Here is a 22,953-nt window from a genome sequence, read left to right on the forward strand (position 1 = left end):
TTTACAACAATCCTCCTGTCTCAGCCTCTCAAGTGCTGGGATTACAAGCTTGTGCCGTCACACCCAGCTTGCCCTCTTTGTTTTTGTACGTAAGATTTTATTGAAACAGAGCCATACCTGTTGGTTTACATATTACAGATGATTGTTTTGGTGCTATAGGGTCATATATGAGTAGTTGCACAGAAAGACTTTATATGAATTGAAAAGCCTCAAATATTTGCTATGTGATGCTTTATGGAAAAGATTTGCAACCTTTGCCATGGAAGAAGTGGTCCTTAATTTGATTGTGCTTCCTGACAATTAAGAGGGCTTTTTAAATTATTGGGCTCTCTCTTGTTTCTGATTCAGCATGTTTGTGGATTTGTGTTGAGATCTGAGGGGTTTACATTTCTAATAAATCACTGGTGATAACTGTTAGTGTGAGAATCACATTTTAGGAACAGTATTGTTCCTAAATATTACAGTATTACAGTATCTTACATATTATAGATGCATGTTTGATTTATTATAATCTAAAATAAATTACATACAGTAATTCCTCATCTGGAAGGTTTGGGGCTGGAAGTGTTTCAGAATTTAAATTTTTGCATATTTTGGTGTATTTGTGTAACTTTTATCAGTTTACCATCCTTAATTCTAAAATTCAGATTCTAAAATTGAACATCATGTTATCATTCAAAAAGTGTCAGATTTTGGAGCATTTCAGATTTTAGCTTTTTTAAAATGTTTATTTTTAAGAGAATAAAATAAGACAGAATAAAGCCAATCTGAATAGGGATGTTCAGCCCATACATACTATATTTACTGTTCCCTAATAATACTAAAATCCTTAGAGTCTTTTAACTTTGTTTGCTTACCCCTTTTAGTATTTGGAAACAAATCTCAAGTTGGAAACAGCCCAAGTAGCTGTCAGTAGTGGAAAGGACATAAGTTGTGGTACATTCACACACTAGAAAAATACAAGCAATGAAAATGAATCTCCTAGTTAGTATCTTCCAACATCTAGTGAAAAGGAGCTAGATATCATTGTGTGTATTATATGATTCATTGTATATATAAAATTCAAAAGTGGGCAAAACCAACAATAGTGTTAGAATTCAAAAATAACTGTAGTAATGAGTTTTAAGGGTCTTTAGGTGTGTACAGGATGCAAGTAATAATTTACTGATCTAAGTATTCATTACACTGTCTTGTTCATTTGTGAAAAGTCATTATATTGTATATTTAAGATTTATATACTTTGTTGTATTTGAATAAAAAAGTTTAACTTAGCAGTAATTTGAGAATCTTAAGGGTTAATTTTTTTTTTAATGGTAAGGGAGGTTTACTCTTCGATTCTTGTGTGTATATAGGATCAGAACACTATTCCCATGGGAAGTTTTAGTTACTCTGATTTAATGCCTTTCTGTAGATTTTCGTGTCTACTCTGTCTTGGCTGCATATTTTGCATAATAGTGGCAAAAAAGTTTATTTGGTATTGTAGTAGTGTTTTTAATAGCACAGTCTATGTAAAGCATGGTTTTGAAATGTATTAATTTATCCAGACTGGTGTTATGCTAAGGAAGTTTTTTTTTTTTTTTTAACTAGAAGATTTAAGTGAATACTTGCTGAAATAGAATATGGCTTTATTAAGGAAGCTTTTAACAACCCTATACATAAAATAGTCATGAAAGTTGCTTGGAGTATTTCTTAAACATATTTAATAATTATACTTAGAGCATCCCTTCTTGCAGATGATTTTGTTTTGGTGGTGACTGGGTATTTGTACAGGTGAGGAAAACAGATTAAATGGAAGATGATTCTTGCAGATTGATCTGAAGCCTGTGGTAAAGCTGCTTCTCTGCCTCGCCCATCTTGTCTGGGTTGGTCTATGCAGGGTCCTAGAGAAAACCATTTTTTCAGAACAGTAAACTGCATATATCTTGCAATTTTTTTGTTGTTGTTGTTTTGGAAGAGGTTGGGGTGTTTCATTTCCATAATAAGGAGGGGATACTAGTAAAATTATTCACATTGTGAGAAGAGCCTTGTAGAATGTTACAGGATCATTTATGATAACAAATTGTTCAGTTTTCTTTCTGTGGCCTAAATAAACAACAAATTCTGATATTACAGAGTTAATTACATGCAGTAATGAGCACTGTGATCTTCCACTCTTTACTGATGCAATAATAAGTACTCCAGTAGAATGAATATTACATAAAACCTTATTTTTATTTATATATAATTATGTCAATTAAGAAAAAACAAGTTCAGATTTGTAAGCCTTTGACATTAAATGTTTTTACAGTTTTGATATGGAATACAGATTGTAGATGCATAGAAAATTTTTTAGATGCATGGAGAATTTTTACCTTTCATCTGGCAGTAGCTGCCATAAGATGATGTCACCTTGTAGCTGATTGGCTGTTGCAGCACCTAGGGCAGGAAAGAGAAAGAAAAATGCCGGCACAAACCTCAGTGGTGGTTCTGTGGTTGTTTCTATCTATTTTTGATAGAATCTTTGATTAGTGTCAGATTTACTGCATTCGGCCATGTGAACTATTGGGAGCATCCTAGGGTGAGGGAAATTAAGAGCTTTCAGAGGAATGAGGCGTCTGATTTGCAAACGGATCTGTGATTGTAAGTTGCAGGGTCTGGGTATAAGGAATAAGGCAGGGCATGCTGGAAGATGCACTATGGGAGGAGCTGGCAGAAATGCTTACATGAGTAGCAGAAAACTGAAAAATGCTTTCTGCTGCTCTTAGATTATGTTTGGTTATTATGTTTTGACTTTATACATTTAGGTAGGAAATAGGATGATATTATATTTACTTTAAATTACACTGGGTTATTTTATATATATAATGTTAATCAACATATAGATGTTATTAAAAGGACCTTTATTTTGTATTATATCTGTTACTAAAGTAATGATTTTATATAGGCCTTTATTTGGATTGTTAGTCTTATGGAAAATGCACACAGAGCTTAGCTTCCTTAAATACATTTTTCTCATGCTTTGTGCAGATAAAAGCTTTGACGATGAGGAATCAGTGGATGGAAATAGGCCTTCAACAGCAGCTTCAGCTTTCAAGGTTCCTGCACCTAAGACATCCGGAAATCCTGTCAACAGTGCAAGGAAGCCTGGTTCAGCAGGTGGCCCTAAGGCTGGAGGTAATGTAAAATCTGTTTCAGTCTGATGTGCATGCTCCATGCCCTTGGTGTGGCCATATGTACTTAGAATTTCAGAGGAATATGTTTATTCATGACTGCAGCATGATTGCAGATCTTGAGAGTCTGTTGCAACACACGGTGTGCTACCTTTTAAAATCTTTAAAATAATCGCTTCTCTGATTTTGTAACTTCAACAACTATTGTTAAGATGATAATATATAATGTATCAACTGGCGATTTTATGTTAATTATTTTGAATTCTGTAGTCTACTTTTTTCTCATTTTTTCTATTTTGTTTTTTAAATTTTCTTTTAAATAAAATTTAAAAAAAATAAAATAAAATCTAATATATTGCATGTTACTGTTTTCAGTAACAATATGTGAATTATTGTTTTCTTGAAGATGTTTACTTTTCTGATTTTTTTTTTTAAAGGAAAAATTCAAGGGTGCTGTTTTTGATGTAGTTTTATTTTAGAAGAGTTTATTTCACAATTTGGCTTTTAATTTTCAGGTACTGTAGTTAGATCTAAAAATTGCTGAATTATGTATTATATTTACTCATACATATCGGTAGAAATTCTTAAATATCCTAACATTTAAAAAATAGTAAAGATACTGTTTACTGAATCATTTGTCACAATAGGAAATAGGTGGTGGTCAAGTAAAATTGCCTCAGTATGAGATAATAATAGGACAAAGCAGGTTTTATGTAGTTATATAGCATTTAAAATGTTCTTTAAACAAATTAGAACTGTTTCTGTTTATTTATTTTTGAAATTTTTATAATATTTTTATATGCTAATTAGAAAACCTTAACTACATTTCAGGTGTTAGTTTGCTACATTCTTTCCAATAGAATGAATCTATGAGATAAATATAAACATTTAATGTTAAAAGGACAGTAATCTTTTTCTTTTTTAAAGGTAAGTTTGTATTTCAGTTACAGTATTTTTAGAAAAATATGCATTTCCTTGTTGATGATAAATTATGGGGAAATCATGGTCTTGAGGGTTTCTGTTTTTTCTCTTTTTGTTTATAGTACTTTCACTTTAAAAAAAAAAAAGGAAAGAAAAATGAAAGGTGAATATTTTGACTAGGTTCAGCAAGAACTTTTGTTCTCCAATCTTTCAGTATAACCAAAAATTTTTTCCTAAGTCATATTATACTCTAAATATAGGGAAACTATATAAGCATTTCATTTTAACTTTTTAAAACTCTTATATATCATATAGCTAGCAAGAAAGATGGTAAGGTATATATATATATATATATATATATATATATATATATATATATATATATATACCATACACACACACACACACACAAATGAACAAACAATGAAATAAAAATATTTTTTCTCTGAGTATTTTAAGTAATTTACACTTCAAATTTTTAATTATTTTCTTTTGGTTTTGTAAATTGGATTATGTTCTCATCCAGATATTAGTTATGCTATCCTAATATTTTCTATTATATTGTCTTAATCTCTAGTAAAAAATACATATCACTGTGACAAGTGTCTATCTTCAGTCATTAAAAGGGAACAATTTATGTAGCCCAGGCTGGCTTCAAACTTACAGCAGTCCTCCTGCCTCAGCCTCCCAAGTGCTGAGATTTATAGGCGTTTGCCACCACACTCAATTTGCCTTGATTTTGAGTTGTAAAATTCTAGCCTATAACTTCATGAAACTATCTTATTTTACTTAAACATTTGACATACATCATATGCTTTGTGAATCTGAGCTAGAGCTAATTAGCTTTTTTTAATGGTTTACTGTCTTAGGGAAAGTTGAGATGGTTGTTTATCACAGGTTATTTAATTCTGATACTAATCAAATTAATATAATGAGGTTTTTAAAAGGGAGAGCCTTAATGCCTCTTCCTCTCCAGTTTGTAGTCTCACTCTACCAGATAAAAATGTTTAATATTTTATATGATTGTAATCATTAATTACTCATATGGATTATTTCATCCATATTGTCAGTTGCTCTTGATAAAATAAGAGAGAAATTTTCTTTGTTTTGCCTTTTTCCTTCTTCCTTGTCCTCCTGTTTCTCCTCCTTTTCTTTGGCAGTTGGAAATTCATTCTTGGTTTTTTTTGTGTTTGGTACAGTTCATTTAGGTCCTCTTCCTCTTTTTCTGTCTTAAGAAAAGAGCTACTATTCAGAGGCTATTGATGTGCTTTCTGAAATTAATGTCATTCTTGGCTGTCAGTCTTTCTTTGAAAATATAACTTTAGATTTTCTGGCATTGGCAGAGACTTACTGATTTTTAAATTAGTTATGGAAGGGGCTGGGGATTTAGCTCAGCGGCATAAGCACCTGCCTTGCAAGCAGTCAGTCGTGAGTTCCATCCCTGGTACCGATAAAACAAAAAAAATTAGTTATAGGAGATTTTCTTTAGAGTTGCAGATTCTTTGAATTAAAAGGGACTTTGGGAATCATATGATTCATAATAATTCTGACAGGTGATTAGTCACCATTTGATTGAAGTAATTTGTGCTCTGATTTACAATTGGGAACAAAAGTCATCTGCATTACCCCTATGTATAGACAAAAATCAACTGATATATTATTATTTACTTTCTTCTAAATACATGTATGATTACTTTTCTAGGTATTTTTATACATACAGGTATTTTCTTAAGAAGAAGACAAAATTGTATACCTTTTCCTTCTATATTTTACGTTAAACATTTTCTCTTTGTTATGATTAATTGAAAGTTACTCATGACTGAGTAATATCTAAGTTGCCTTCATTTTTTCCCTGCTATTATAAACCATGTCATCCTTCTTTTATGTACATTTTTTGAGCATATCTCCAAATCATTTACTTAGAATACATTTCTAAAGTTCACTGGATGAGAGCATGCGAGAGATTTTTTAGGGTTTTCTCCATTTGGCAAAGTTTTCTCCACAGAAAAATTATGATCCCATTTCAATTCTGGATAAATTATGTAATTCTTTTTCTATTGTGTTAAAATCTGCCTCCTTGGAATGTATGCAGGGAAAATGAGTTGTTTGATACCTTTGATTGCTACAAAAGATTACTTTGTCTCTTATGATCATTCTATTTTCCAGACTATACATTTTCTTTACCAGGAGTTTATGTAAGATGATTCATTTTCAATATACTGTATTCTATTCCTAGATGTGTATATATTTTTTATAATAGATATGATTAGTTCCTAGTTAATGAATATGGGTGGTAGAGTAGACAAAATGGTCTAATCCAGTCAAAGTCCTAGTGGGTCTGACAAATCTCTTCAGGGAAGATTATTAAAGTAAAGTTTTCCAAAAAAAAGTTTTCTCTGGAATCCTGACTGAATCTAGTTTTGAAGTTTTGGAATTTAATTTACTTCTGAGAGATAACAGAAATCAAGAGATGTGTGTATGCTATTTTTAGCAAAATATCCTACCCAGTTAATTAAAACTCATAATAAGATCTTTGTTTAATCGTCAGTGGGTATTAGTTTGCCTTTGTACTTTGGTCTTAGTGTACCAACCTATTCTATCTATATTGTATTATAATTTTTTTTGGTACCAGGGATCAAACTTCAGACCTTATACTTACCAGGTAGGCACTTGTACTGATGAGCTAAATCCCCAGCCCTTATATTGTAATCTTGTGGCTTTTAAGTCAGGGAGAATTGAAAAGACTGTGATTACCTATACCTGTCCATACCTATATAAAATTGCTATAAAAACTCCATCATATAGGGGTCAAGGGTGTTACTGTTATGCTTTACTAATTAGAATAGCATAAAGTGAATTTTGTTTAGTAGTTCATTTTCTGAATAATATTTATAACATGATAGGAATTTACATATTCAGTGTTTTGAATACAATTGCTCAAGGTACCTGATTATTTAAAATACTTGTATCTCTTGAGTATTCTTCTTATGTATGTGTTGCCTCATTTAAGGCATACAGTAGTTTATTATTTTGATTTTATGATGAGCAAACTATTATTTGGAGGAAATTAAGTAATTTTTCCAGGTTATTCATTGAATCAGTGGACACAAAAATCATTTTGATACACAGCCACCATTCACTCATCTCTTGGTAAGTTAGGAATCAGGTACATCCTGTACCTCTGACATTATAATCTATATTAATGATTGATGTCCTTTTAAAGTTTAGTTAGTGTGCTGGGGATTTAGCTCAGCGGCATAAGCGCCTGTCTTGCAAGCAGGCAGTTGTGAGTTCGATCCCCAGTACTGATAAAAAAGAAAAAAAAAAAGAAATGCTAAAGTTTAGTTAGTATGATTTCCAGCAATATAGGATATTTGGAAATAAGCAAACCTGTAATTTTAACATTATGATATAAAGAGAATTTCTTTTTGTAGTATCTTCTTTTCAAAATTGTACTTGTAAAGTTTATTTTCTAAGTAACAATATCCCTATTCCTATGTCGATTGTTTTGATTCTTACTCTTTTTTGAAAATGAGACAAGAATTAGATGATATAATTGTCATTGTTTATAATTAGTATGAAATTTTGATGTTAGTAATTTGTCATTGAGCCTTATAGGTAGTTGTTAAAACATATTTCTGGCCAGATTGTTAGTTCTCAAAATTTGTTTGGTTCTGTTTTGCTTACTTATTCATTCATTCAAATGGGTAGAGTATTTTCTGTCTCATCTGATATGAGTGACTACCTTCAAATGGCTTCAATTTTTATTCCTTTTAATTAGGCAATTACTACCATTTCGGGGCTGGGGATTTAGCTCAGCGGCATAAGCGCCTGCCTTGCAAGCAGGTAGTTGTGAGTTCGATCCCTGGTACCTATAAAAACAAAAAAGACCAAAAAAAAAAAAAAAAAAAAAACACACAGCAATTACTACCATTTCAAAATTAGTAGTCCTTAGTCATCTTTTATGTTTTATGTTTTATTTCATTTATATCTGACCCAAGATATTATTAAGAATCTTTTCTACAAATAATGCTAATCATACTCATTTTCTCATATGCAGATCACAAAATTTCTTTTAAACAAATGAAGATAACAAGAATAATATATATTTAATAAGTAACAAGAGTTTGTTTCTAATTCTGTTTTTAAGAAAATCCTGGCGTCTAAATCCTTTACTAGTAGACCTCCACTTTTTAATTTGAATTTTACTTGAAGCCAAAGAGCATTTGTATGGATTGGTTTTTTTCCTGTCTTTTTCTCTTATTAAGAAGGAATGATCCTAAACTCAGAGGATTTTAGCGAATAAGGAATTTTAAAGATAATCTATTCCAGACTCCTAAACTCAGCCTCAAGAAGTTGAATGACGTGCCCATCATCAGTTGTTAGCAGGGTTGAAATGAGAACCTAGTATTTGGCACAGTGTCGAGTGCTGCATCTTGGATCATCTCCAGATGTTTTATCCCACATAACAAAACTCTGTTTTGACATTCAGAAGACAGAGATTGACCAGTTACTATTATCTTCAGTTACTATGAATCCCAGATCACTGACAGTTGATACTTGGGTTTTTAAGGTAAATATTATTTGAGTAAATAACAGGTCACTATAAATAATAAATTGCCTAATTTCTTACTGCATATAAGAATATACAGTATGTGCTTAACTGTCGTTATTTTCTTTGTCCTTAATTTTATTTTACTTTCTGTGGAAAACTTAAAAGTAACAAAATAATTCTTTGTGTAAATTTTATATTTTTAGGCATTCAGAATTTTTAGGAAAAGCAAAAAAGAGGTTAACCATTTTGATTGAGATTAAATAAATAAATTAAATCCTAGTCTCTCCACAGTTGAATTATTGTCTTTGTCTGCAGTTGTACATAGACTTACAACATGCAAAACTCCATGTTATACACTGGGACGACCATATAGAATATTCAAAACTTTAAACTTACAAATATAATTACAGGGCCAACTCATTCCCCTAGCCAGTGTTAATTATTGTTAACGTACTTCATTCATTCATTTATTGCTGACGGTCATATGAGGGCCTCACACTTGCTAGGCAAATGCTCTACCCCTGAACTATACTTCTAGCTCTGCTTATACTTTTTGACTAAAATGTATGTGTTAGAGAACTGTAAACCCTGAACTAGCACCATGCACGGGCTGCTGCCAGACTGGAACAGACAGACCCCTGTCCGGTCTGGCGCATGGACTTGCAAACAAGAAGTACCAACCCTCTCAACCTCACCCTGTCACCCCCCTGCTGTAAGCAACAGGCTTATCCAGAGAAACACAGTCTGTGATGATAGCTATGGAGGTGAAATACAATTGAATGTCTGTGGTGCTTTGATGTTTCACTAACATTGCAGGTCATAGGTGAGGAGGATAGTGGTATGCAGTGTGGCAGTCTATGGCTATTCTCCTTCTGAAGACTGCAGCCATTCTTGATTCCCTATGGTCTTGTTTTGTAAGTCCTATATCAATTCCATTATTTTGTTTGGTTGGGTTTTCTTCTCTTTTGTTTTGTTTATGTCTAATCCGATGGCAGGAGCAGCTGTTTCAAGATAGCAAGATATAATATGGTAGCAATTTTGCATTTACTATAGGCTTGTTTGGAAGTCCTTTATTGCATTTATTGTTTTGTTTTTATTGTTTGTATTCTGTTTTGTCCCATTTGATTTTTGCTATGTCTGAAGTTATCTGCAGCTATTTTTTTTTTTTTTTTTGGTCTTTTTCATTTTTATCGGTACCAGGGATCGAACTCACGACTGGCTGCTTGCAAGGCAAGCACTTATGCTGCTGAGCTAAATCCCCAGCCCCTTATCTGCAGCTGTTTTGAAGACATCAAAAGGCATTATGGTAACTCTTGATTTTGTAATGTTTTGAAGTTCTGTATCATTTACACTGGTTTGTTTTGATTGGTTTTAGTCTGTTTTATCATCTATTAAAAAATAATATTATAAACCCTCACATCAGAATTTTTCCACATTAAATATACTAGTAATACCTTTAAATATCTTTATCTTCAAGATTCTTTAACATCAAAAATAGATGCTACTTTATCCTTTTAAGTCTCTTTTTTTGCTGCTATAACAGAATGCTTGAGACTGAGTAATTCACAGAGCATGGAGGTTTGTTTTTTACAGTTCTGAAGTCTGGGAGATCCAGTATCAGGGTGCTGGCATTTGATGGCCTTCCTGCTGCATCATGATATGACCAGAGGCATCACAGGGCAAGTGTCCTGTCTTTTTTTCATCTTCTAAAACTAGTAATCTCATCATAGAGACCCATTCTCATGACTTATATAACACTACTTACCCCCCCAAAGGCTCTGCCTTTAAAGGTCATCAACACTAATTTGAGAATCATAAAAAATTTCCAGCATATGAAATTTGAGCATTGTTCAAACCATAGTAACTATATTCCGCATTACTGCACCCTGATTTAATGAACTGTCATTTGGAATGTTTGTAACTTCATGGCATTACAAGGAATGCAGATCTCTGTATATTTTGTCATTCTGATGTTTCTGTTCTATAGAGGATTCTTTTAAATGAGATTACTTAGTCAAAGATTGTAAGTATTTTAAATTAAAAGACACAGTTTTACTTTCTTCAAGACTTGGATATAACATTCTCTTTAATTTTTGCCATTTTTATGGGTGAAAATGATGTATGTTTCTTTTGATTTGCATTTTCCTATCTACCAATGCCTTTAGCCAGCAGCTGGCAAGTATTTTCTAAAAAGGCCTTTTGTTTCCTCTGCTTTTGTAATGTCTGGGAAATGTCAGTGAACAAAAACAGTGACCCTGCCTGTCATGGTGGTAATCCCAAAACTAGGAAGGCTGAGGCAGGAGGATCACTGTGAGTTTGAGGCCAGTCTGGGCTACATGGTGTATTCAAGGCCACCCTAAACTATATAGTGAGACCCTGTCTCAAACAAAACAGAACAATCACCCCGCTCACCTGGAGTTGATTTTCTAGTGAGTTTCAGGATGTGTGACTCTCTGCTACCATAGTCTCTTCTGTGAATTTCTTGCTGCTTTGATTTCTCATCAGTATGTTAGAATTTATGAAAATACTACTAAGTATTGTTAATTAAAATTTGTAACTATTTTCTCAGTTTCTCATGTTTATGGCACTTTTGCATCATATTTCTAAATTTTTTATTATGATAGGTAAAATATTCTTTTTGACTTCTGAATTTGCTGTCGTGAATAAGGACTACTATTCATTCCCAAGATTATAAAAATAGTCTCATTTATTCTAAAAAATTATGTTATACTTGTTTAGTACGTTGGAATTTGTTTTTGTATAAAGTAATGGTATATTTTATTGTAATTAATTAATTAATTTATTTATTTATTTTTGGTCTTTTTTCCTTTTTATCGGTACCAGGGATCAAATTCATGACTGCCTGCTTGCAAGGCAGGCGCTTATGCCGCTGAGCTAAACCCCCAGCCCCTGTAATTTATTTTTTAATGGATAGCCAGTTTAGTCTGTGTATTTAAATAAAACATTCCTTAATCTATTGAAATACTACTGTGTATATTTTGGTCTTTTTCTAGAATTTCTTTTCTTTTCTCCTGGTCTGCTCATATCTAACCCACTTTCTAATGAGTGTTTTCCCACACTTTTTATTATGAAGAATGTAATTAACATTCATCACCTATATAACCAGTGTTTCCCATGTTTGTGTGAATTCTGTCTATATAGCTATATTCTTGAGTCCTTGTGCTTGCCAGACAGGCTTGCCAGACAGGCGCTCTGCCACAGAGCTAAACCCTTGGCCCTCTAACACATATTCTTTAAAAATATCTCAGGGAGGTAAATAGAATTTAGATGTGTTATGTATGTGTAGCAACTCCCTGTGATAAATATGATCATTATGCTCTGGAAGCATGCACTAATAAAAATTTTTTAAAAATGTATGACTACTTGACTGAAAAAATTCTTTAAAAAAATCTCAACTGTTGGAAAGTACGTTGCAGATTTCATGACATTTTACCCCTAAATGTTTAAATATACCTCCCAGGATTTAAAAGGTATGCTCCATTATATATGCTGTTATCATATGCAAGGAAACTGTAACATTGAAAACTTCCCTCATCAGTTTTTGGCTTCATGGTATTGTTGTTTTAAAGAGCCTGGATTTGTCTGATTTGCGATGTTGTTTAACTTGTGCCTGTAGCACCTTCATTTTCTGCAAATTCATCTTAACCTATATGCTTATCTCCCTTAAGTACTTCATTTCTGTATTCAAATTTCCCCAGTGCCCTAAGAATTTTTATAGCTCTTCTTGTTCAAAAAAGGATATGTTTATTCTCTTGATAGATGATTTGTCAGATAATTGCATTCTTTTAAAATTTGTGTCCTGGCTTTGGCCAGCTGTCTTCATATCTTTTCTGTTCTGAATTTTTGACATTTGAATTCATCTGTTCTTTCATACCTGTCATTGTTGTTTAACTATATTGAACTATTGTGGTACAGTCCTTTTCTACTTAGTCACTGGGGTTTAGAGTAGTTGCTTTTCTCAGCAGAAAAGCTTTACATGCTTACTTTCTTATCTTTTATTGTAGCCTAATATACATCTTAGATTACTTATTCTGTTTCTGGTAATGTATTGAATTATCCTGGTCCACAAGTGACATGTGAGTCTATCAGCTTGATAGAAAGGTTGTCCCGGTTTCTCAGTTTAAGACTGACCTCTTCTGCTGTTATATAGAAATGCAGCCTATTTACTAAATGTTGTTTGAAGGAGCTTTCTATTTCTAAATCTAGGATTGTCATTTTATTTCAGTAGCACCGTTTTCTTTTATCCACCAAAATTCAAAGGGATACTTTCTCCTCCTTGTGTGACTTAACTTTGGTCCTGCAGGTACCCTTGGTTATTGTCTATGTTAAACTACCAATATTTTCCTCTTTTACACAAGTACCTCTTATTTTTTCTTTCCAATGAGGGTTCTGTAGGAATATTGCAGGTGTTGAATTTATATTTTCCCCATTTACTTCTGAATTAAATTTTTGTGTTATTCAGCTCTTAGTTGTTTTATAATCTTAAGAATGTTATAATCTTAAGAATGTTTGTTCTTTTTGGTCTCTCTGGGTTTGGGGGATGTTTATGTAAATATCTGCTTTGAATCTGGATGCTTTTGCTTTGAATCAAATGAGTGTGATTCATGGGAATCAGTATGTCTACTGTGAGTTTTAATACCTTTCAGTAATTTGTTTTCTCTCTGCATTGGAATCTATCATATTGTGTTACCTTTTTAAATATGTATCTGGTAAAGAAAGTGACCTCTCTCTGTTCTGGACCATCTCAATAGTGATTGGTTTATTGCTGTTCCAAATAATTTTATAATTCTTAAACACTCTGTGGAAGCCTGATTATTACTGCATTACTTAGGAAAGACTGGACATCTCTGGTGGTATGTCTCTCTGTTCATGAATATACAATATTTCTCCATTTACTTTAGTATACTTTTGCATTAAAATTTATTATTTTTCCTAATATTAGCTTTTCTTTTTGTTTAATTGCTTTATTCTTGGATATCTCAACATACGAGTTACTGAAGTATTTTTTCAATTTAAAGTTTTTAATTTTGTTGTCACGTAGAAATGAAGTTGATTTTTATATATTGATTTTATATGCAGTCACTTTTATGTTTAAGTTTTAATGATTTTATGATGTCATTTTAGGACTTTCTATTGACGTTGTATACATTTATCGTGCATAATATTTGTTTTGAAATACATGTATATTGTGAAATCATTAAATTGAGTTAGTTAACATGTACTATCTCACATACCATGTTTTTTGTGATATCAATATTTTCTTCATATGTCTATTAGCAGCTCTCCTTCCCTTCTTCTACCCTTATATAGTTTATTTGGCCTTACTGATAGGACAGAACTCATTGGTTAATAAAGGCATTTTTATTACAGTAAATTATAACTTTTCAATCTTCCCTATTTATGTTCTTAGCAGCAATATTTTTCTGGTCTTACTTGGGATTTATTCAGATGTTCTGCTTTCCCTTAAAGAGTTTCAAAGTTGTGTGGGTGGCTGGTGGGCTAGGCTGTTTTGGGTTAGTATTCTGTCCTCTGTAGGGTACCTTTCATAACTGCATAACTGTACTATAGTAACTCCTCTTCACTTCCCTATTTCTCTTCTTCACTTCTCTATTTCTCTATCAAAGTTTCTTAGCTTCTGTAATTCAGTGTACTAAGGTTGTTAACTGTGTCTGTTCCTGCACACGTCTCTTCCACTAGATGAGAGTATATTTTGTGGACATCAACTGTTTGCTCTTAAGTATGCCTATGGTTACTCTGCTTTAACAGAGAAAGGTGTAAAAATAGTAATTTAGAAATGAGGACTATATATAGATGTAAAAAGTTTTTGCGAAAACTGTTGAATATTTAGGAACCAACAGGTATGAACAAGTCTATAAAGAAATTTCTGTCAAGTGGCTTGGACTAGACAACTGAAACAGTGAAGAAAAATTATAAAAATTTAGGCTCTTTACTCTGTATAAGAAGGGTCATGGTAAAAAAAAAAAGCTACAAATCAAGGGATTTGCAAAAGGACATGTTTTAAGTTTACTTAGTATCTTATCTTTTGTTCTTTGTTTTGAATTTTTAGCTAATCAGTTGTTAAGACTATTTGATGGTAGTAGAGTCAATAGTACTTTTGTTTCATGGGATATTTTCTAATAGCCAGTAATAACTGATTGATTTATTATTATATTTGAGTTTTCTGTAAGAGTATGCATTATTTATTTTTTTAGTTACATTTATTGCCATTACATTTAATTTGCGGTCTTATTTCTTCATAACTTTGTTACACTATTCAGTGGCCTGTCTCTTATTGCTGTTAAGTAATACAGAGATCTACAAAAGTTTTGTGTCGGGCCTGCGGATTTAGCTCAGTGGCATAAGCGTCTACCTTGCAGGCAGGCAGTCGTGAGTTCGATCCCTGGTACCAATAAAAACGAAAAAGACAAAAAAAAAAAAAAAAAAGTTTGTGTCTTGTTTTTCTCGGAGGGACTTCACACATAGCTTTGGAACTTCTGAGTACTTTGTACTTGATGATCTAAACTTTTTAGATCTAGTTTAGAATTATTGCTATTTCCTTTAGTAGATGATAAAACTTAATTGTGGAAGTGTTTGAAATTTTTTGATTTGAGAGTATTGATGAATTAAGAATATGAGAAGAAAATTTTAAAATATGGAAGTAGCAACTGTATGAAGAAGCAGCTACCACCTTTATGGCCAAAGGAACAAAATGAAGATATTAGAATTATGGAAATTGAGAGAGGCTTAGGGCTGGGTACACCTGTAACCCAGAGCTCAGAAGACTTAAGACAGGAGGATCACTTGAGACCAGGAGTTCATACCAGCCTAAGCAGTTTGGTGAGTCCCTTTCAAATAAACACTTTAGAGGCCTGGACCAGGAATCTCCTGAGGATCTGGAACTAAGGAATGGGTAACTAGCTGGCTAGTGCTGATGTCTTTGATATATGCCATGATCTGATTCAGTGAATTAGAAAACTGCAAAACAGTATTAGTGCTGCTATGCAATGAATGGTCTGCCAGAGTTGTCTGAAATTTATTGACAAGAACAGGTAGCCCTCAAGAAGGAACAGATTCATTCTTTCTTCAGCTTGTACTCTGTCCAAGCCCTCTAGTGAAGAACAAAACTGGAAATCATTTGAATCCACTGTGAAATAAAGGTTTCGGGAATACTTGCTAGGCCCAGAATCTTAAAAAAGAGTAGATGTGGAACTCAAAAGATAAGAACTTAATTACTGACTCTTAAATAACTGCTAATTCTTAAATTTCAGATTACATTTATTTATTTATTTGTTTGTTTGTTTGTTTGTTTATTGCCTTTCTTTGCCTAGTACTGTTGATTGAATCCAGAGCCTTTACTCTGAGCTCCCAGAGAACTCTGAACTCCCAAAGTGCTAGGAGCTTAATGTGAAGGCCCACCTTCATGTACATTATTTTTTATGTTCATTAAAGGAAGATTGGTGTGTCAGGACTAGCCTTTCTTTTTTTTTTCTTTTTTTTTGGTCTTTTTTGTTTTTATCGGTACCAGGGATCGAACTCACGACTGCCTGCCTGCAAGACAGGCGCTTATGCTGCTGAGCTAAATCCCCAGCCCCCAGGACTAACATTTCTTTCACATATATTTTTCTGACATAACACCTGGATCCTTTGCATCATTTACTAGCCATCATTTATTGAAATTTAGGGTCATTTTAAGTTGCTTTCAGCTTTTTAAATATTTATCCTTTCACTTGTATGTGCCCTTCTAATACATTGATTATGGAGCTGAAAACCACTATTCTTTTGGTTTGAGTTTTACTGTCATTTAACCTAGGTCCTTATAGAATAATCAGTTTATTGTCATGTACCTTGATTTTTCTGAAAATTTGAGGGTATATTGTTTAATGCTTTCTTATAAATTTAAATATCCCTCAGAAGTGTTCCTTTGTTCATATCAAAGGAATTAAATTTTTATATTGGCCTTCATGCTAAAATACTTAAAAATAAATCTCAGAAATTTAATTTCCTTTTAATTAGCAGGTGCACCTAAAGAAGGAGGTGCTGGAGCAGTTGATGAAGATGATTTTATAAAAGCTTTTACAGATGTTCCGTCTATTCAGGTAAGCTACCTAGAAAACAGTATTTTCATGAATATTGCCAAATGATATCATATTGCCAAGAGATAGTCACATCATTTGTTTTGTCCCTTTAAAATTTTTTTTCCATAGATGAAATACTTGAGTTACTACCAGGCTATTATTTGTTAGTCATTAGATTCTTAGGTGGTTTTTTTGTTTTTGTTTTTGTTTTTGTTTTTTTTTTTGCTACCGGGGATCAAACTCCCGTCCATGAGTATCCCGACATGATACTCAACATAGAAGACCCCCAAAACTCCATCAAAAGACTAGAGTTAAACTTAATTTGTATCTAGCATAACTGGATACAAAGTCAACACTCAAAAATCAGTAACCTTCCTGTACACAAACAGCAAACTCACTGAGAAATTATGGAAACGATGCCTTTCACAATAGCATCCAAACAAATGAAGTACTTAGGAATCAATCTAACAAAGGATGTAAAAGACCATTGAAAACTGTAGTACTCTAAAAAAGGAGATTGAAGAGGATATCAGAAAATGGAAGCACCTCTTACTCTTGGATAGGAAGAATCAACATTGTGAAAATGGCCATACTCAAAATGGTTGTACAGATTTAATGCAATCCCTATTAAAATACCATTAGCATACTCACAGATCTAGAGAACACATTCCTAAAATTCATTTGGGAGCAAAAGAGACCTAGAATAGCAAAGACAATCCTGGGCAACAAAAACAAGGCAGGAGGCATCACAATCCTTGACTTGAAATTATACTACAAAGCTACTATGATAAAATCAAGCTGATACTGACAAAAAAAAAATCAGACCTGAGAATCAGTGGAACAGATTAGAAGATATAGACACAACTATAAACACACTCAGCCACCTTATTTTTGACAAAGGGGCCAAACATGTACACTGGAAGAAAAATAGCCTCTTTAATAAATGGTGTCTGAAAAATTGGCTTTCCGTATGCTGAAGACTAAAATGAGACCCATGTCTGTCACCATGCACTAAACTGAAGTCAAGATCCAAGATCAAAATATTGAAACTGAATCTACTGTAAGACAAGGAAGGCAGAAATCTTGAAGACATAAGGGTAGGTAGAGTTCATTAACAAAATGCGAACAGAAGAAGTGCTTCAAAGATTTGATAACATCTCCGTAAAAAGCTTTTGCACATCAAAAGAAATCAACAGTGAAAAGAAAATCTATAAAATGGGAAACATTTTAACCAATTATCCTTTAGACAAAGAACTTATATTTAGAACATATAAAGAATAATACCAGCTGCCCCCCAAACTCAAAGACCCAATCCAGAAATGGGCATCTGGGATGAACATGCACTTCTCAGATGAAGAAATTCAGATGGCAAATAAATACACAAAGAAGTGTTCAACATTATTGGTCATTTGAGAAATGTAAATTAAAACAACATTGAGATTCCATCTCACTCCAGAAAGAATGGCTGACATCAGGATATCAACCAATAACAAGTATTGGCAAGGCTGTCAGGAAAAAGGAACCCTTGTCCACTTTTGGTGTGAGTGTAGGCTGGTATAACCACTGTGGAAATAGTGTGAAGATTCCTCAAAAAAAAAAAACCTAGGATTTTCCCCAGAAACTAGGTATTTCCCCAGAAGAATAGAAAACATCATGCCACAGCAATATATGTGCATTCATGTTTATAGCAGCATAGTTTGTAATACATAAATTGTGGAAACAACTCATGTGCCCATCAGCCGAGGAATAGATAAAGAAGATGTGGTAATTTTATACAATTGCGTATTACTCAGCAATTTAAAAGGATAAACTTAAGCCTTTTATAGATAAATGAATGCAGTTTGGAGACTATACTCGTAGATGAATAAATCAAACTTGCATATGTAAATATCATATTGTCTCTGTAAAAAAAATCTGAAAGAGTAATAAGATCCCAAATGTATAATAGATATTATGAAATTAAAGGGAAAGAAATTGCTCAAAAGGAAAGAACAACTGCGATAGGGAAAAGGAGAAAAGAAGGGAAAAGTTTATATGTTACAAGTGTATATATGTATATGTATACAAGATACATAACTACTAATCTCCATAAATTCATTACAAAGGATAGTTTGTGTTTTCATTGTTTGATCATTTTTTCATGCCTAAATCTTGTAATCTGAACAATTACTTTTAAGTTAACAATGTACAATATATTAAGTAGTGTTAATTTCCTACTTTTTAAAAAAATTGTGTATCTTTTTGTTTTTAAAGATAGTTTCACTATGCAGTTCAGGCAATTTAAAAGGAAACTGAAATCTTGTGTTCACTTTGTAGACCAGGCTGGTCTCAAACTTGCAAGGTTCCTCCTGCCTCAGCCTCCAGAGTACTGGGATTATAGGAGTGCACCATTATTCCCTGCTCTTTTGTTTTTAAAATAAAATAAAAATTTTAAAATTCCACGATTCTTTGACTTTTAAGTACTTTTAAGTACCCATTTTGCAAAACTACATCACTGGGTGATTCCTAACTTTTTCCCCCATCTCTGCTCATAGCTCAGATGCAAGCTTTTAGAAAAAAAGTCACATGTTAAGGCTTGTGATTTTTAGTGGAATTCACATGAAATGTGCCCTCAACAATGTGAAATCTTTGTTATGTTAAATTACCTGTGTGTTTTCTTCTGGTATCTGGTATGTTTGTTCCTTTTGCAGCCATTAACTGGCTCTCTCTACCTCTCTCCTTTCAATACATGACTTCATTTTAACTAAACTATCACTTTCTGCCTATGTTCTTCCTCACTATATATTCCTGTCCTGTTGCTTTAGGAGCTTGATCCTTCTCTAAAAACCTGTTATTTTCTTCTATTCTTCCTTTTTTTGTTTGTTTGTTTTTGAGACAGGGTCTCACTCTGCAGTTCAGGCTGGCCTTCAGCTCACTTTGTAGTATAGGCTTTTCTCGAACTCACAGTGATCCTCTTGTCTCAGCCTCCTGAGTCCTGGTATTAGAAGAGTTCACCACCACACCTGGTTAGTTTCCTTTCTTAATACATTTGCACAACTGGTAATTTTGTGGGCTTAAGCTCTCTTTTGTAGAATGTTCTCATTGTTAAAATGGCTGTTTCTTGATTAAAAAATAACTCTTGAGCTGAGAATTCCTTGGTTCAATACCCAGTACCACAAAAAATAAAACAGTAATAAAATAACCAAGGTGTAGTGATACATGCTTATAATCCCAGCAATTACAATGGCTGAGGCAGGAGGATCACAGTTTTTATCCTATTGAGACCCTGTTTCAAAAATAAAATAATTTTTACAATTGCAGGGAATATATCTCAGGGGTAGAGCATTCTTGGATTCAATCCCTGATTCTGCCTTGCCCTCAGGTTGTACTGAACTCCGTATGTTCTAGATATTGTTCTTTATTTTGATCCAGTCAGCCTTTCTGTCCTTAACTGCATCATATTTACATCATGCCACTTTTCCAGCCTCATCCTCTATTCAATCAGGTCTTAAGTAGACCATTCATCATTCTCAGAGTTCCTCAACTGGGTTTAGTGTGTTGTCTTGGTCTTTTAACAATTTGTAACACTGTTGATTATGTCCACTGTATGGTAGTGAATATGACACAGTGTCCTTGCATTTTTTTTCCTCCTTCATCCTTGCCCACTTTTCCTGGTTCCTTTATTAGATGGCATCTTTCTCTACTTGGCCACTGAGTATTAGAATTTCTTAGGGATTACCGCTGGTCCATGTCTTCTTTCTGTTTTTGTACTAAGTCACCGTCTTTAAATCGATGGCTTTGCCTCCCACTTTTAGACAAATACCATCCCACATTATCCCCCAGTCAGACCTCTCCTGGACGCCAAAAAATTGATCCACTATCTGCTTGACATCTGCTTTTCCATATTTCACAGGTATCTCAAATTCAGCCTGTCTGAAATTGGAAACATAATGCCTCCCTCAAAAAACTTGTACTAGTATTGTTTTGTAGAGGTCCTGGGGATTAAACCCAAGGGCGCTCTATCACTGAGCTGTATCTCCAGCCCGCCCCATTTTTTCCCCATTTTTAAAATTTTAAAATAATAAAATTTTAAAATAATTATTATATTTTAAATTTTATAATGGTATCTAAATTGCTAAATTAGACCATCTAGGCTAGGCTTGAATTTGCAGTCCTTCCTGACCCATTCTCTGTAAGTGCTGGGATTATGGGCATGTGCTGCTGTGTCCTTCTGTTTGACTATTCTTTATGTGAGAAACTATTACATAATCCATTAGAAAAGTTAGAAACCTAGAAATCATTATACTACAACTACTACCTTAGTGATCTTTAAACTTATTTTGCTTTGTATACCCCCTAAAAATGTTTAAAAAGTTACTTATCCCTTAATAAGATTTTTTGAGTTGACCCTTTTTCTCCTTATGGATAGAAGAGAAACCCTGCCTTATATTCCAGCCCAACATTTTACAATAAGATTAGAAGTGAGGGGGGTGTCTCTTTTTTCTGGAAAAATGGAAGGGCTATTATGAAGGGAAGCTCAGAGGCTGGAAAGAACTAACTCAGAAACTTCTAAGAGCCTTGCCTCTTCAGCCTTATCATGCTTTTACCTTTTGTCTTTTTTTCTGCTCCCTCTCTCAGTTTAATAGCTACTGAAGGATACAAACAAGTAAGAGTGTTTGATGAAGGACGCCCATATTGTCACCAGGACTTTATTTCTTTCTACCTTTCATTTTGAGTCCTTTGTGTTGTCTTCTCTTCTGGTCAACAACAGGGTTGCAGCTATTTTCAGCCTCAGCACCTTCACTATCTTCTGCCTCTTTTCCAATCAATTCTGTAGAATGCTGGGTTACATATTAAATAGATTTAGGTCTCATGCCTACCTCTGAACCTCTCCTGCAGCGCAGTGATACTATATACTGATTGTCTTAGGCCTGGATCATTAGCTGTTTCTTTTTTTCCTTTGTATTCTTTATTCTTGTACTGAAGATTTTTAGTTTCTGTTGATCAAAGAGCCTTTGCACATATTATTTACTCTACAGGAAAAGCAAATGTCTTTTCAATTTGTATAATAATGTCCCACTCATCTTTTAGCTGTCAGCTCCAGCTTGACTTTACTGATTAGATCAACCCTCCCATCCCCAATAAGTGTATTTGTTTTCCTTGTAGTATGTACTATTTGTAATTTTATAGTCTGTGGTACTGGTTTTTTTAAAATCTCCAGTTATACTGTAAAGTCCATGAGGCGGGGGCAAAAGTTTTTATGTCTATTTTTGTTCCCCACAGTCTCCGAAATGCCTGTCATGTGAATATTTCTTGAGTGAATGAATGATATGTGGTGTCCAGCTAGCTATTTAGCAAATAGTTGACTTCAGAGGAACTAAAGCATGTAGCTACTATTGACTGTAGTCTATCATAACAGTGGAGAGAAAAAGAAAACCTACAACATTTGCTCTTGGCAATATAGTATATTAAGTATATGAATGTACTTTTTAAGAAGTTAGACCTATTTTTATTCTTGCACATTTGCATGTTGTTTTTAAATTTCAAAGCCTTATAAGAATATAGTTGATGTTATTCGTGGAGAAGTTGCAAGAATGATAACTAACAAAAAACATTTTATTTTATTGTCCAGAATATATTCTTTATTTAAAAGTGGTGCTAGAATGAGAAATAATCTTACTAAATGCAAGGATTATTTTAAACATCAGGGTATAATTTTGATATTGTTTATAGCATGAAATATTGTTATAACTATAAATCTTTTCTTCAAGATCTATTCTAGCCGAGAGCTTGAAGAAACCTTAAATAAAATCAGGGAAATTTTGTCAGATGACAAACATGACTGGGATCAGCGTGCCAATGCAGTAAGTTTTTTAAATTTTTTTCTTTCTAGTGTTTCTTTTGAAAAATATGGAAATTTAGTAGTAGTAATACTTACATGATATTCATTCACTAATAAGATAGTATGATAGGCAATACTTCTTTTTGGAAAACACATTAAGATAATGGACATTTTCCAGTGTAGGATCCAGGTTGTTGGGTTTTTTGTTTTTTGTTTTTTGTTTTTTCCTATTTTGCCATTCAGGTGGTACCTGTACCACCCTTTTGGTAGCCTTTCCACTTGTCCAGTTTGTTGACTGACCAGAAAGTGTGAGTTTCAGACAACCTTGGCCTCCCCATATAGTTACAAGTTGCTTACTAGCACCATTCTCAAAAGATTTACCAGTAAAACAGTTCACTTTTCGTAGACTCT

General features: G+C 33.3%; 1 protein-coding gene across 50 annotated transcripts in view; it reads left to right on the forward strand.

The window, feature by feature from the left end:
- Positions 1-22,953, forward strand: part of Clasp2 (cytoplasmic linker associated protein 2) — a 223,748-nt gene that overhangs the window by 79,679 nt on the left and 121,116 nt on the right. For 23 of the 50 annotated variants that reach the window (XM_063260375.1, XM_063260377.1, XM_063260379.1 and 20 more), the window contains exons 8-10: positions 3,007-3,153; positions 16,660-16,742; positions 22,472-22,564. In XM_063260375.1, coding sequence (XP_063116445.1) covers positions 3,007-3,153; positions 16,660-16,742; positions 22,472-22,564 — 323 coding nt within the window. Of the gene's footprint in view, positions 1-2,410; positions 2,620-3,006; positions 3,154-16,659; positions 16,743-22,471; positions 22,565-22,953 lie in introns of those variants that run through there. The other 27 variants (XM_063260376.1, XM_063260383.1, XM_063260390.1 and 24 more) reach the window with 4 other exon arrangements.

The sequence above is a fragment of the Cavia porcellus genome, unplaced genomic scaffold (genome assembly GCF_034190915.1).
Source record: "Cavia porcellus strain 051 isolate PalLab524CR breed Dunkin Hartley unplaced genomic scaffold, mCavPor4.1 scaffold_13, whole genome shotgun sequence".
NCBI classification, from domain to species: Eukaryota; Metazoa; Chordata; class Mammalia; order Rodentia; family Caviidae; genus Cavia; species Cavia porcellus.